The sequence below is a fragment of the Centruroides sculpturatus genome, unplaced genomic scaffold, assembly GCF_000671375.1.
Source record: "Centruroides sculpturatus isolate CEXI.00-Female unplaced genomic scaffold, Cexi_2.0 scaffold91, whole genome shotgun sequence".
In the NCBI taxonomy this organism is placed as follows: Eukaryota; Metazoa; Arthropoda; class Arachnida; order Scorpiones; family Buthidae; genus Centruroides; species Centruroides sculpturatus.
In genome coordinates this window covers 591,308-608,154 of record NW_019384299.1, presented here as the reverse complement: position 1 = coordinate 608,154, position 16,847 = coordinate 591,308, and the positions used below count along the sequence as shown (strand labels likewise).

General features: G+C 32.0%; 1 protein-coding gene across 1 annotated transcript; it reads right to left on the bottom strand.

Annotated features, from left to right (window-relative positions):
* Nucleotides 1–10,433: 10,433 nt before the first annotated feature.
* LOC111631538 (protein ALP1-like) lies at nucleotides 10,434–14,144 on the bottom strand. Its single transcript, XM_023375828.1, has 2 exons — nucleotides 14,078–14,144; nucleotides 10,434–11,071 (listed from the first exon to the last, which is right to left on the bottom strand). The coding sequence occupies exons 1-2, from the start codon at nucleotides 14,142–14,144 to the stop codon at nucleotides 10,434–10,436; spliced, it is 705 nt and encodes a 234-aa protein (XP_023231596.1).
* Nucleotides 14,145–16,847: the final 2,703 nt, after the last annotated feature.

Below are 16,847 nucleotides of genomic sequence, written 5' to 3'. Positions count from 1 at the left end.
TTAAAAATTTAATGAAAATTAATTTTAAAATATTAACAAAAGTATAGAGATATATTAAAAATTGTATTTTAAATTTAATTTATTCACATCCAAAAAGTAGTTGATGACGATAGTTGATATGCTAGTATTCTGCAAGTAGTTTTAAAATCTTAAATAGAATTCTATGATTTTGAAATTGAGAGAAATGACATATTCTGGTTTGTGTTAAGAAATGGTTGACAATATTTTTCTAATTTTGTTATTCTATTGTTTTAAATAAGACAATTAGACTGTGAGGAAGAAGTTTCAATTGTCTGGTTTATTCGTATACAGCAACGCGACACATGAACGATCTGTCGAAGGAACACGCCTCCCGTAAGGACTTTTATGGGAAAATGGCCACTACAGTGTATTTAGGTGTTACTGGAAAGTGAATAAAAACCGGAAAACTTCCACGTGACTAGCCCATTTTTAAACGGGAAAAAAACAGTTAATTTGAAAAATTTTTACAAATAATGTTAACGATAAATGATGCTGAAATAAAAAAGTTCGTGTTTCTATTGTAAATTGTTTATCTGTTCGTTGAAGTTGTGAATTCTATCGAGCATTTTCATATTACATGGCCTTATTTTGAACGTATCCACCACGCAGAAAGAAAAATAGGTGTACAGTAATAGTTTTATTGTATTTACAATAAACCTTAGATTTAATGTGAAGTAATGATAAAAATCCCACATGTTTGTGAAAATACATGCATCAGAAAGTGATTATAACTTCGATTAAGTTAAAATATTACTGAAACCGTCACTTATTCTAAATTAACCCTGAGTAATAATAAAATGAATAGATAATTAATATATAGACTATTCATATCTAATAAAAACAACTAACACGATAATTATTTCAAATGCCATTTAAACCACTGGGTTATTAATTGGACTTTAACAATAGTAATTAATGAAAACATGTAGAAAAATTTCGCTATATATAAACGATTAAGATTGCATCTAATGATAATCGTAAAGAAGCTACTTCTCTCTTAATTAATACATAGCTTAACCAAAATAAATTCTACATATTATCTGTAAACAGTTTTAAAAATTCAGGCAATATACATACTAAAATATCTTTAGATAAACTCTACAGAATATCTACGGAAAACCGGAAAAAATTTGTAATATTATAGCGCTCTGACACTAAAATTGCAACAAATAAAATACACTGATTGCGACAACAACTAGAGTGTCAGAGCGCTGTAAGGCGGTCCGACGGGTCAGAGGTGGGTCCAGATTACAACAAAAACTACATACACTGATTGCGACAACAACTGGAGTGTCGGAGCTATTGATACTGACAATCGGTGACTTATTACGTAAATACGACCGGTGTGACCAAGAAAACGGGGAGTATAAACAATGTTTTTTGTAAACATATACGGAATTATAACTTCTATGAATATCAATTTATAGAAGTTATAAATTCGAAAAAGTAGATTATTACTAATATCGTAAATTATAAGTAGAAAAAGAATTACCTTTAACGTTAAAATTTGTTCGCTGTTACGTACGCCTGACACAGGCAGTTGGTCGAATAGTCCGTTGTTCTTATTATATCGGGTAAAAAATTATATAACGATTCTAAAACATGTAACTTTTAAGATATACCTAGAGGTGGGGAGATCTGCACCAATCTTTTAATTAATCTTCTATTGGAATAGTCTGTACAACAATCTACGTAATATATCGAGTTACGAAATCTTCAGAAAAATGTAAAAAAACAAATTGACGTAATGGATTGTTTCAAATGCAACAAAGCATCTACCGTCGAAAAACCTCGTTTATAAGCGTACTAGCAGGTGGGCCCGGCGTTGCTCGGGCAAAAGTAACGATAGCGAAAATTAAGATTATGACGTTATAGTCCAGATAACGACAAAAACTACATACACTGATTGCGACAACAACTGGAGTCTCGTTTACTATACACTTGTAAACGAGACTAGAAGTAAAACTTCATAAACAGTTTCATTCGTTCTACTTAATTTATAAGTAAGTATGTGCATTCAAAAACACTGAAACAATGTAATTTATTTATTTTTATTTATTTTCTCAAAAGACACTGTGGCCAGGTTGGCCTTTTACAAGCATCTTAACAGGAAACAATAAACATTATAAATCTAATTTGTTTGTTTGTGCCAAACAAACAAATTAGCCTTACAGCGCTTCGACAACTGGAGTGTCGAAGCGCTGTAAGGCGGTTTGACGAATCAGAGAAAGGTCCAGATAATGATAAAAACTACATACACTAATTGCGACAACAACTGGAGTGTCGGAGCGCTGTAACGCGGTCCGACGTGTCAAAGGATGGTCAGAGGAGGGTCCAGATAACGACAAAAACTACATACTCCTTGTAAAACTACATGTGATTCTCACATATCACTATATATAAAACAAAACATCTTCAATATGGAATATAATAAAATTAAAAATAGAACCAGCAAACCCACCAATATGGCCAAACACATATATGATTTAAAAAAGAAATTTATCTTGGATGGATACCTCAATCGATTAATTAGTGCATGGGAAAAGAAAATAAATGATAAAATAAATAACAAGAAACATAATCAGAAAAAACAAAGCCCGGATATAAAATATATTAGTTTTCCGTAAATTTATTTGTAATACCTTTGGCTATTACAAATACAGTTGTCCCTTGATAATCCGACAGGTATGGGACCAAAGGTGTGTCAGATTACCAAAAGTGTCCAGATTACCGAAAATAATTACATATTTCGCATTGTTTTGCTAGCAGTNATTTTTTTTTATTTATTTCTTATTTCTTCCTACATACAACTTTGTTAGTACAGAAGAAATAAATGCAAATATGCTACTACACCGCAGTATTTACTTCTTTTATTCCAAAGTAATTCTAAAAAACTATTAATGCTTGAAATTTAAAAAATAAAGCAGTAATAAAAAAATCAATTTATTATAGATAATTTAACAAATATAAATTATTATTTAAAAAAATGGGAGTCACAAAAATAATATGAAATATTTGGTTGGCGGCGAGTATAAAAACGTTAGCTTACTAAATTAGAATAACTGAATTATAGGCTTTATTAAACTTCTAATTTGATATGATTTCATTATTATTATTGGATACTTAGTTAGACCATATTAATTCATTTCAACTATACAGAAAAATTTGAAGATATATAAAAGGAACTGATAAAAGTTTCATGAAAAAGAACAGATTTTGTGATAACCTTCATATAATATTACAGGAATTGTCAAATATAGACACGAGGTACTGAAAACACTTAATTATTATGTTTGAAAAAAGAAATACATGAACAACACAATAAGTAAATCATTTAGCATACACTTTTAAAATAAATCATGTTTATAAACCATTACTTTTATATATACAAAATAATTTTTTACAAATATTTTTACATTATAAAAATTTAACCAAGGCCTCGATATACACAGCTATCTTGCCATTCTACGGCACCTTGAGTACATAAATATTGGGCAAGTTTGTCACGTAACACTTTTGCGTCACAGCTACGTGTGTTAGATCCTTGCCTACCACATTTATGTAAGTGTTTTTGCTCATCACGTCATTGTCCCANATCGCGACATGCTTCTGTGCAAGCAGACACATAACGGGGACGAATACCTTGACGGGAGGTGCGTCGGACTACTGAGCATGTCGGATTAAAAAACGTCGGACTATAGAGGGACAACTGTATTATGTAAAATCCGACCATCATAAATGGTAATGTAAGGAGGGGGCGCCCTTGGGGAGATACCACCGTGAGGATTGTTTCCCTTTTAAGGACGCGGTGTACCCGAATATAAACTCGCACAGAGGTCGCTCTTAAGGTGAAAGGTTACGACCCTCGCTTTGCCCGTGATCTGTCAGGATGACACGAGAAAGCCTTTACCGTACGGGGTTGTGGGTTTGCTGGACGCAAAGACTCACACAGAGACCGTATTTACCAATTCAACGCGTTTATTTGATGGGAAATTATGCTTACAATTGGTACACTAACGTCGGATCTTTGATAGGCGTCCGTCACAGGCAAGTTCGTCGAATAGTCCGTTGTTCTTGTTGTTCCTTGAGATAGGTTCGTCGGATGGTCCGTTATTCGGTGAGGTAAGTCGTCAGTCACACGCACCAAAATCACAGGAGGAGAAAGTTCGTCTCCTCGACCGACGTTTGGAGGTAGCGGGGTGTCTCGCTGGTACCGGAAACTTGAATCCCTAGTCCTCTTCGGAAAATCTCTAGGCTGATCCGTTCTCGGGGACTGTTGTTGGTCTTCTTCACAGCGTCTCAACCTCCCAACCTCTTCGTGTCCTTGGGATTTCGGGCTTTTATAACATTTTCTTCCCGAAATCCCGAGATTTTGGTTGGTCCGAATGTGGGTTCCCTGCGACTCTATTGGTCCCTGGTCTGTTGCCAGGGACGCGATTCGGGCTGAGGGGTCGCCGAAATGACCCCGTCCGGGCCGTTCCCCTCCAAAGTCGGGTCAAGCCCTTTCCCGGATGACGGTCCCGTAAATTGTCACCTAATGTCTATTTTTCTGTCCCGGAGAGGAGGAAGCTGTCTCAGGCGCCGCCCCCTCCACAGGAGTGTCAGTAGGACCTGCTCACAGGAGTGTCAACAGGAACTCTCTGTAAGGTGACCGTCCAAAGTTTCCCGACGGTCGATCCCTCGATCGTTCTCACGATTGACAACCGTGAATCTGTCAATTAGGCCTGGAATGCGACAATTAAATCGTCTCGCACCCCGTTCTTTGGTCACACCGGTCCTATTTACGTAATAAGTCACCGATATATTGACTTTAGCTCGACAGCCGGTTTCCGTCCCAGGGGGAGTGTATGGTCCCGGCCTCACAGTAATGTCCAGGAAACAAATTTGTTATAATATGCTAAGTGAGGTTTATCTGATTCTGTTATGTGCAAATGAAAGGTTGTGAGAAACCAACCAAATATATTCATTAATCATTAGAAAGGATTCTGCCTATATATTTATCAACTTTAGTAAGAAGATAAAGGATGTGTTACGCCTACTTAACAGAAAGAAACAATAGTAAACAAAAAATTAGTATAGTTCTGTGCGTTATCAGTATATGCGTGTATATTTATACGGCGTTTTATTTTTTAATTTAATGTATGTAGGTTTATGATATCAATGTTATCAACTTATCCTAACAGCAGTGAATAATAACTTGAGCTGTACGAGTGTCATTGCATTTTTAATGGTATGTCTTAAAAGTTACATGTTTTAGAATCGTTATATAATTTTTACAAAATGTAATAATCTAATGTATATGTTTCTTCTTATCAGTTGACTGATGAGGGGCTATACGCCCGAAACGTGTAAAAGTGCCCGTATCAAATGAATAAAGTTGATAAACGCCAAGTGTTTAAATAATAACACAGTCTTCTGTTCAATAGTAAATAGAGAATCAAGCTAAACCAAAAACAGGTTAAGAATCTTTTGCTGCTTACGAAAATGCTAATCGACTAAACATTTATTCGAACCGTCACTCGCTAATTCGATACTTTGTGTAATCCCATATTTCCGAACCTTAAATTTCTTTTAAAGTACTGTACATTATATTAAGCTTACTTCTTCCTAAACACGACAGTATCTCCTTTGTAAGTTGGCGCTTTCCTGGATCAAGTTTTCTTTAACACGTAAATCTTATCTGCCTGTCTACTATAATAAGACTACACACTTGTAAACGAGACTAGAAGTAAAACTTCATAAACAGTTTCATTCGTTCTACTTAATTCATAAGTAAATATGTGCATTCGAAAACACTGAAACAATGTAATATTTTGAGAAATAAAATCATATTGTAATAATTTCAATTATATTTCATTTATTTGTGTCAATGTCACATATAAGTCATTTTATTTCAAAAATGTATAATTAGAAAAACAATTGAATTGACACAATGCTTAAGAAATTAATATGAAGTAACAATGAATCTCCTTTGTTAGAATTTTTTTATTGTGAAAAATCCATTATCAGTTTTCATATCTACGGGCACAAATTGTAATTACGTGTGTCTTGCTTTAATTATTAAAGTTTAAGATACTCGATGCCTTCATAATTGAAAGATAAGTATAAATCCAATTTTTGATAATTGCAAGAGTTATTATTAATGTGAAATCTTTTCGTTTTCAGGTTTCAAGTAGTTCAGAAGTATGTGTCCAAATTTGCATATTGCTGATTGATCGCTACAAAGAAAACTTATTGAATTCAAAAAATTAGTATCACATCTTCTGAATTCAAAATGTGCAGGATTATCAGCTTGTTTCTTCTTGGTTTGCAGCGTTGAATGAATTCATATTTTACAGTTTCATTGTTAATTAACATACTTTAAGTCCATCAGAGTGTGTTTTATACGCGATGTAATGTGTACTGTACTGCAAATATAATACATATTATTTACATTAATTTCCAAAAGAAATTCGCCAACTGAGATTGTGTGAAGAGGTTTGTAGACAAACCAGCCGAAGCAAGTGTTTTGCTCGTATGATGCATCGTTCCAAAGTGTAATAATAATTTTAGACAAACTTTGGAATATATTATAAACATTTTTTTTGTGGAAATGGAGCGAATCCAGTTTTTCCCGTAATGGCGATGCTGCCTAGTCATTACGGGGTTTCTGGACAAACAAAAAACCCACGGAGGAGGGTGAGACCTTGACGTTGGTTCCGTGGCTTCAAATAGAATTACTTTTCTGTCACTAACTTCACCCGGCAGCACAAATCAGAAATATTTCTGAAATACATATTCTTTTTTCACATTTATTTTGAGTGCCCACCAGTGGCCGAGTAGATAAAACCACCGAACAGTGGGTAGTAGTATGTGATTTGGCTCCTGGCTAATGGGATTGCAATATGGGGTTTCTCGGGTTTTCTTCGCGTTAGTCACATCTAAATATGGGCCAGTTTACCATAAAATCTCTCTAAAAAGGCATTTTCCCTTCTGCATTAATTCATTATGCTTTTCCCAATTATATTGTCATAGATATACAATGAAAAATACAATATATAAAAATGGAAATGCATGATTTATTAAAGAGATACATTGTACAAATAGAAATTATACAGAAAACTTGAATACATATGAATACATAATTCTGAATTGAGATATTTAAAAATTTAATGAAAATTAATTTTAAAATATTAACAAAAGTATAGAGATATATTAAAAATTGTATTTTAAATTTAATTTATTCACATCCAAAAAGTAGTTGATGACGATAGTTGATATGCTAGTATTCTGCAAGTAGTTTTAAAATCTTAAATAGAATTCTATGATTTTGAAATTGAGAGAAATGACATATTCTGGTTTGTGTTAAGAAATGGTTGACAATATTTTTCTAATTTTGTTAATCTATTGTTTTAAATAAGACAATTAGACTGTGAGGAAGAAGTTTCAATTGTCTGGTTTATTCGTATACAGCAACGCTACACATGAACGATCTGTCGAAGGAACATGCCTCCCGTAAGGACTTTTATGGGAAAATGGCCACTACACTGTATTTAGGTGTTACTGGAAAGTGAATAAAAACCAATCAGTGTATGTAGTTTTTGTCGTTATCTGGACCCTCCTCTGACCCGTCGGACCGCCTTACAGCGCTCCGACACTCCAGTTGTTGAATGGTTTTCTATATATTCTTTGCTAGGAATTATTTATTAACAAAAGATTAATAAAATGGTATGCAGATAATCTGCCACTTGTTCAATTGCGAGATTTTGGGTATAAAAATAATTCCATAATAAGATAACAAGGAATTTCGTAATAGACAAATCGAAGAGTTATTAATTTTACGACGAGTAATTATAACATTCTCACTCATCACATAATCTTCTCCATATATAAAGTCTATCATTGGTAAATGATCAAGAATTAAATCTTGGCGTATAGGAAAGTCAGACTCACTGACATGTGTTCAGCCATAGCCTATCAAAGACTGATATTTTTATGAAATCTTGTAGGCTAATTAAGTGATATACACCTGCTATATTAATTATGTCTAAATATTTATTATTGAAGCCTCTAGCATTACAATACAGCACAAAAACACATCTTTTAGAGAAGTCAACTATTTATTTGTGTATCCATTCAGAAAAAGGTTATCTATTCTTATTATTATTATTATTATTCAAGATTTTCCTGCTGAATTTTTAAATTCTCTAACTCGAATTTTTTTTGGAGTTATTTAATAAAATTATTTATTGCTTTTTAGAAATAATTTAACCGTTTTATATTAGAAAATTTGCAATATTTTATTTTGCAATTAACGTTTATCTTTGGTTTCCACGAGATTTTTAAAAAACCTAACCCTGGCGAATACCAAGAGTTAAGTGTATCTTGTGTAATTTAAGTAAAGTCTTTTGAATTGATAGTTTAAATCCATCAACAAATTATCATCGTCAGTAAAATATTAGCGAACTTTTTGTAGCCTCATTTAACAGATATGCAATGATTTATTTGAACGTTAGGTAAGAAAAAATGCTATTCATAAGAAAGATGTTTTTCTTTATGAAAAAGTTTTATTGAAAATTATACGTTTGCAACATTTTCATATGCACAATTTGTTATTAAATGTTTTGCTTTTGTACATTTCTGAATTGAGCGTAGTCATGATCCCATGTGCCAGAGCCGCACGAGTAGAATTTATAAATTCCATGAATTTTAGACAGTACGACACAGTTAACTTTAGTTGGTTCTCAACTTATCTGTGGCTTTCCATTCGTAGTAATCTGTCAAATACAGCACATAATATTTTTATTTACAACTGAATGAGCTGTTAATATTCATGAAAACAATTATTTTAAGATATATTGATTAAATACAGCATTTTTAAAATTTCAGGACAAAATTTACTTACCCTTTATAGTTTTGAATTCCAGCTTCTCAATTTCACAGGCAAATCCATGTATAGATACAGTACAGTGGCGTGTCGTGACATTTAATGATAGGGAAGCTGTGTTTCTGTAGAAAGCCGACTTCCAGGGGCAATCAGTCAGCGATGGTCTAGGGCAGTGTTCCGCAACCTTTTTCTACTTGCGGCACACCCATGACCACAACACGGCACACGAAAATGTTATTCCCTGAAAAATGTATATGATACTATGAATAGAATTACGTAATGCCACTAACCTATTATTACTATTATTAAACAGACATCAACACCTGTGAGCGAATTTATTTTACATATAATTTCTTAGAATACATAAAAATGCGTGGCTTGTAATAAAGAATAAACAAACATTATCTTATTTCATCAGTGATGCGGCAGAGAATGAAATACAAGCGTAAGAAACACAACAACTGTGATGAAAAAATATAAATAAAACTTGAAATTAACAGAATATGTAAAAGTTCACGTCACACCTTTTACCATGTGACGGCACACCGGTTGCGGAACACTGGTCTAGGGCAGTGTTAATTAACATGGGAGCCGTGGCCCCCTGGGGTCCATAAGAAGTTTGCCGGGGGGCCGCGAAATTATGCAAAATTTCAGAATATAATAAAAAGAAAATTGATGTATAACCGAATATCGTATAGAAAAGTGAAATAAGAAAGATAAAGTTTTCGTATTTAATTTTTTTTTATTTATTTCTTATTTCTTCCTACATACAACTTTGTTAGTACAGAAGAAATAAATGCAAATATGCTACTACACCGCAGTATTTACTTCTTTTATTCCAAAGTAATTCTAAAAAACTATTAATGCTTGAAATTTAAAAAATAAAGCAGTAATAAAAAAATCAATTTATTATAGATAATTTAACAAATATAAATTATTATTTAAAAAAATGGGAGTCACAAAAATAATATGAAATATTTGGTTGGCGGCGAGTATAAAAACGTTAGCTTACTAAATTAGAATAACTGAATTATAGGCTTTATTAAACTTCTAATTTGATATGATTTCATTATTATTATTGGATACTTAGTTAGACCATATTAATTCATTTCAACTATACAGAAAAATTTGAAGATATATAAAAGGAACTGATAAAAGTTTCATGAAAAAGAACAGATTTTGTGATAACCTTCATATAATATTACAGGAATTGTCAAATATAGACACGAGGTACTGAAAACACTTAATTATTATGTTTGAAAAAAGAAATACATGAACAACACAATAAGTAAATCATTTAGCATACACTTTTAAAATAAATCATGTTTATAAACCATTACTTTTATATATACAAAATAATTTTTTACAAATATTTTTACATTATAAAAATTTAACCAAGGCCTCGATATACACAGCTATCTTGCCATTCTACGGCACCTTGAGTACATAAATATTGGGCAAGTTTGTCACGTAACACTTTTGCGTCACAGCTACGTGTGTTAGATCCTTGCCTACCACATTTATGTAAGTGTTTTTGCTCATCACGTCATTGTCCCAGATTGACTGAATGAGCCGAATCTTCTGTGTCGACAAAACCCGTTGGACAGTATGTTGTGCTGTATTCGGTTAATAAAAAATTATGTAACACAAGGGAAGCAGCAACAATCTTTGGCAATGTTACATTTTCATCGAAATTCAATGACCGTAAAAATATTCTGAAGCGTGATGCCAAAATTCCAAATGCGTTTTCAACAACACGCCGAGCTCGACTCAAACGATAATTAAAAATAAAATGATGAAAATGAGATTTACGAGGGTAAGGTCTCATTATATTTCTCCGCAAGGGTAATGCTTCATCAGCCACAAAGTAATAAGGAAAACTTACATCACAATTTGGCAAATTAGCATCTTTGGGAAGATTAAACGTCTGATTTATTATTTTTTTGCCAAATGTGCATTTCTGAAAAACTCCTCCATCACTTTCGCTTCCATAATGTCCAAAATCTACAAAAATTAATTTGTAGTGGGCATTTGCAACAGCCATTAATATCTTACTAAATCTCCCTTTATAATTATAATTAAGAGACCCAGTATTTGCAGGACACTGCAAAACAATATGTTTACCATCAATACTGCCACAGCAATTGGGCAGTTGCCAACGTTCCAAAAATCCCTCAGCAATGTCTTGTCATTCCTCTTCTGTCTGAGGAACTTTCATATATGTTCCTTTCAATCTATTCCAAATAGCAAAACTGGTCTCTCTCTCACTATTTTAGTTACTGTTGTTCTTCCCACTCGAAAACTGTAACTCAAACTTCGAAAAGTTTCTCCAGTAGAAAGAAACCTAGAATTTTAAGTAAAGTTTAAATATGATGAAATGTATACATTAAGTGCATCATTTTATCATTTCCATTTTGTCACATTCAATTAACTTGTTGTATTTAGAAATAAATAACCATTTAATGCTCTACATGAAAAAATTTAAATGAGAATCACACAAATTAATAACAAACTTGCAATAATTATTTTGTTATAGTACTGGCCAACTGTTTTTATTGTAATAGAAATTAAATAAGCAGATTATAAATGTTTGGTTCTGTACTATAGCTAATAAGTTAACGTTATTATTTTATCCATTTCCTTTTTTATTATAGATTATAATTCGTATTTTGATTTTTTAATACAAAATATTAGAATGTATAAAAATAATAGGCTGTAAAACTCAATAAACTCGATCGTAAGCTGATATAGCATCACGCCATCGGGTATTTTGTTTGGTTATATCAGGCTCAATTAATCACAATAACTTTGCGAATGTCTCGACGGGCATTCGGAGAAACCTACATTTAGATAAAATATATTTCATTTATTCGCTATATAGTAATACTATCCGAATTAAATATCCATGTCAAATAGATGTACTACTGTACTTACTGCATGAAGTGTGTTACTGTGTTGTTATACCAGTTAAACTTTTTAAGTTTAACTGGTATAACAACACAGTTTTCGTCGACGCCATTTTCGTCTACTCTCGGTAGTTGTTTATATGTACAGCGGGCAGAGGGCGCGCATTTCAACTGTAGAGTACAGTATTTGCCGCATGTGAGTACGTGCGGTACGGAAAGACGACGGATCGGTAACCGTTTCCGTCGTCCATTGCTGCATGTGGGTACCAGGCTTAAATTGTGGCTCGTTGTAATGTTACGCGTGATCAAAGTGGCCCGCGAAACAATTTGGGTTGGCCAGGCCTGTCTTAAATAATAAATCTAAATCAGTTCGGCCTAGGACGAACTAGTTAAGCCTAAAGTTTTTAGGCCAAACTAGATTGTCCTAGGATAAACTAGTATATCCTGACACGCGTAGGATAAACTAGTTTGGCCTGAGATCGGGTTTAGCCGGTAATATTTACATAAAAGAACTAAAAAACAAATTTATTCTAAACGGATATCCTAATAGTTTAATCGATCGCTGGGAAAAGAAGATAAATAGTAAAATGAATAATAAAAAATCAAAAAAAGCTGAATACAGATACAAAATATATCAGTTTTCCATATATAACAGGACTATATGAGAATATCAACATAGATTTACAAAAAATTAATGCAAAATTAGCCCGGAAATACGAAAAATTAGAAAATAGATTAAAACTGGTAAAACCTAATAAAGGAGATAATAAAGATCAAGAAACAAAGAACGTAGTGTATAAGATACCGTGTACCTGTAATACAACTAAATACTATATAGGAGAAACCAAACGCAAACTGAGTATACGAGTAAAAGAACATATTGCAGATCTCAAATGTAATCGACTAAGCTCTGTTTTTCATGACCATTGTTTAATAAATAACTGTAATATAAATAAAAATAATGTTAACATCCTACACACAAAAAAAAAAAAAATATGTATAATGGAAAATTTAAACAAAGCATCTCACTTTTAATAGCCAAAAATTGTATCAATAAAAATTTAAGTGTAAAAATAAATGAGAACTGGATGAAAATATTATAATACACACAACATACACTAATGTTGATTGTAATTATCTATAATGGTTATGCTGTTATTAATAATATCTTTCTTTGTAATATGCAAATCAGTACAAAACTGCAATGCAGTATGTAACGTTGATATGGTTAATTTAAAAAACAATAATGTAAAAAATTGTCTACTTATCTTTCGAGAAATATGTGATTATGTCTAAGATTGTTGTATATTGTGAAATAGGTAAAAGATCATTTATAGCAAATTTTAATGAAATTACTCCACTTATTGTAAAATAAGTTGTGTGCGCCCATTAGGTTAAAGCCTTGTATGTATAACGGATTAAAAGTGAATATGGTAAGAAATATACATTATTTTAATTCTGTTTTATTAGATATTTTATGTAATAATTTAAAAACCTTATCTTTTAGTTGACTGATGAGGGGCTTTATGCCCGAAACGTGTTGTTGTCACGTATCAACTAAAAACTGATATAAATAAACACTTGGCTTTATTTCCAATTCACAATTTGAGTTCGAAGTCCAACAATCAAATATTTATTTAAAACTAAGCATCGAGTGCGGCAAAAGCCTCGACCAGAATCCGAATATTTTTATAATACAGCCGCCATTATTTATTTTCAAGAAAGTCTTTGATAAATTACATTATAAATGTATTACAAATTGTTATCGTTTTATTTTAAAATTAATGTAACTAATATAATTTTACTTGCAAACATATCAACCTCTGGTCCGCGGACTCTTTGGATTCCGATGAAAAGGTGAATCATGACTAGGGAAGTGTGATGTTACTGTTCTATGACGTGTGCCTGCAAAGTATAGTGAAAATAGTCTTACTCGAGAAAAATAAGTCGTCCGGAAACACGTCAAGTGGCGTGATTGAAACAAGTGACAATTATGAGTAGTCACGTGACGGCGAGATAAAGACAAGTCGCATGTTTTGTATAAGGTCAGGAACACACGTAAAAATTCTGGCCGAATAGAAAACACCACTGCCACCAACAGTACTAATTTTATTAATTTTTTCCTCTCATATATTCTATTTATCCCTTTGTATCTTCCATTTTTTTCTCCACTTCCTCTGCTATAATATAGAAAATTTTTAAATTAATAGACTTGTATTCCAAATTCAAATAAAGAACGTGTGATCTAAATACTAGGCCTATATATCGATTCTACTAGACTTACCTGTTATTTGAAATTTAACACCTGTAGCCATCCATAAAAGTTGTTTAAATACAGTATCTTTATACATGAGACTGATTTGGTCGAACGGATTCAATAAACTCCTCGATTTCATTTATTTTTCGTTTTTTCGAGACCATCACAATTGTAAGGTTAACCCTCATTGCCGCCATTGTTAGAATAAAAACCACGTGTCTACTTCGACGTCACAGGAAAGACTTCTCTTTATTGGAGGAATTTTGGCGTAAAAAGTAGAAACATGCTCTACTCTATTTTCAGTTCTGTTTCAGCCAAAATTTCAGAAAACTTTTTACGTTTTCTGTTTTATGCTAGATTTTACGCCGAATTTTACGCATGTGTGTTCCTGGCCTAAGTTACCAGTTACAACGTAGCAAATGTATTAGCAAACTATTAATTGTTTGAGATTGAAATTTGTGTTAATTCCATAAGATTTAAAAAATCAACTTTCAAGAAATTTACAAAAGTATTTATTTCATGTTTGATCATTTCAAAATAAAAACAATTAAATGGTATATTTAACGTTAATTTTTATAAATAACATATTTAAAATAGAGTTTACAAAATACAATGACCTATGAGATGGATCGGGTATCGAGAGGGGGTCTGCTGATTCATTAAAATCCTCTAAGGTTTCCCTTATATATTCTTTTATCTCGTCCGATAATGGTGCGTTTTTCGATTCGTACGAAAATTTTACTCTGAGAACGTCGTCTTTTAACTTCTTCTCTTCTTCCTTTAAATTTGAATTCTCTTCTTATGATTGAGAAATCTCTTTCTTTGTCTCTTTCGTGTCGTTTTTCAAGTTGTCAATTCATTTCTTCAACTTACATTTACAATTGTTTTCCCGTTCAATAAGTTTCAAGTATTTTCTTCTCCGTTGTATGTATATCATCTGGCATAGTCTGTATCCGGCCAATCGAAAGAAACCGTTTAGTTCCTCAATCGATCGCCTGATCAGCTCGTCGTCACCTGATATACGAAATTCAACGGTAGCATTTCCATTCCGTTGATTTTCCTGCAGAAAACAAAAAAAAATATATATATATAGTTTTTCCCCCAATAAATAAAGAAATATATAAGTAAAATGAAACTTACCATTTCAGACGAAAATTATTTTCAGTTATTTATGGGATAACTAAAAATGTACACGAAGTTCAATACGGGAGAGCATTACTAAATTGCTTCTTAAGCTTAGTTCACACTGAGCTCGATTCGCTAGCGAAAGCGAATAACCCGTCAAAAACAGAGCGGTTATTCGCTCAGTTTTCCGCTTTCGCTAGCGAATCGCGCTCAGTGTAAACTAAGCTTTATGTACTAAACGACTTTAAGAGTCCACGCTTTTATAGCAGAACGGTAAGCACGTGATTTGCGCATGTTTTCAAATGTGACGTCAAAAATAATTAGCAGACTAAAGCCACAAAATGTAAAACCTCTTTAATCCTTAAGGCTGTTTACCGAAAACTCGTTATCCTTAATGGCATTGTTCACTGAGGCTGAAAGTTTGCTGATAACTCATTAGCATTCTTAATGCATTTTTTTTTAGTGTTTGTAACTATTTATATCAATATATTTTAAATATTATACAATTGATAGTTCTTGAATTTATATATGGAATAAATTATGTTTTCTAAATTAATCATTATTATTTTAATATTATTATTATGTAAAAAAATATCTTTTTAAGCGTTTTAGTGATGGTGAATGGTCAAATATGACTTATGCTGTGGAAACGCTTTTATTTAGTAAAAATGAATTTGTCTCTGAGAAATTAATCTGTAAATTGTAATTCTCGACAAATTTGCATGAAAATATTATTAGAATGACGATTTCCAAATTTAAACAGCCAGAAATAAATATAAGTAATCATAATATCTTGGTGATAATCTATATGTAATCGTGTGAAGTGAAAAATATTCCAAATAGTATTTAAGCATGTGTAAATAAAAAGTCGATAAAGCTTTTAATAAAGCATTTGGTGAATATTTCGTCAATACTGTAATAAATAAGCAAATATCAACTCAGTTTTTCCTGTTTGAATTGAACAATTGCAATAAATGGATAATCTTATTATTTTTGGCTTCGTCAGTTGTTTATAACACTCGAATTACAGTTTGCTGAAGATATTTAAATTCATAATCATAAGAATGTGTATTTATTCTTTCAATTAGGTTTAAGTTTCAACGATGTTTAAACAAATTTACATTAAAAAAATTACATTCGTACACAAAGACTAAATAAAACGAAAAGATTACGATTATAGAGAAAAAGTTAATAACGAAATCTTATTTTTCGTAATGAGAAACAATAATACAATAATAGTTTGCGATTTCAGTCATTTCTAAAAGCTAAGAACAACACTAAAATATATGAAAAAAGTAGAAATAGAAGCAATTTCGAAATGAGTATTTTCGCATTCAATTTAACCAGTTTTAAAAGCTCTCAAATTAAAAATAAAAGCAAATATCGCAGATTATTTAATGTACGAATATTCGATAAGTATTCAGCTGTAAAACTAATTATTATGTACTGTTCTACACCCGTACGATACATGCTTAAAATCAGTGTAGAAACATGTGGATGGTGATCACCCACAAATCATTTCAGTTGTTCGTATCGAATTTATACAAATTTGCATTACAGAATAGTTATTTACATATGATTCAGAATTAATCTTTAAAATATTCAACACAAACGAAGCCGTATTTTATTTACAATATTTGTTTTTTCTATTGAAAATATTGAAAAAAGTGAG

Bases quoted from the DNA above. Each gene is read 5' to 3' on its own strand.
- LOC111631538 (XM_023375828.1), bottom strand. From the start codon at position 14,144: ATGTATAAAGATACTGTATTTAAACAACTTTTATGGATGGCTACAGGT. The intron at 11,072-14,077 runs GTAAGTCTAGTA...AGGAATGACAAG, and splicing joins TGTTAAATTTCAAATAACAG to ACATTGCTGAGGGATTTTTG.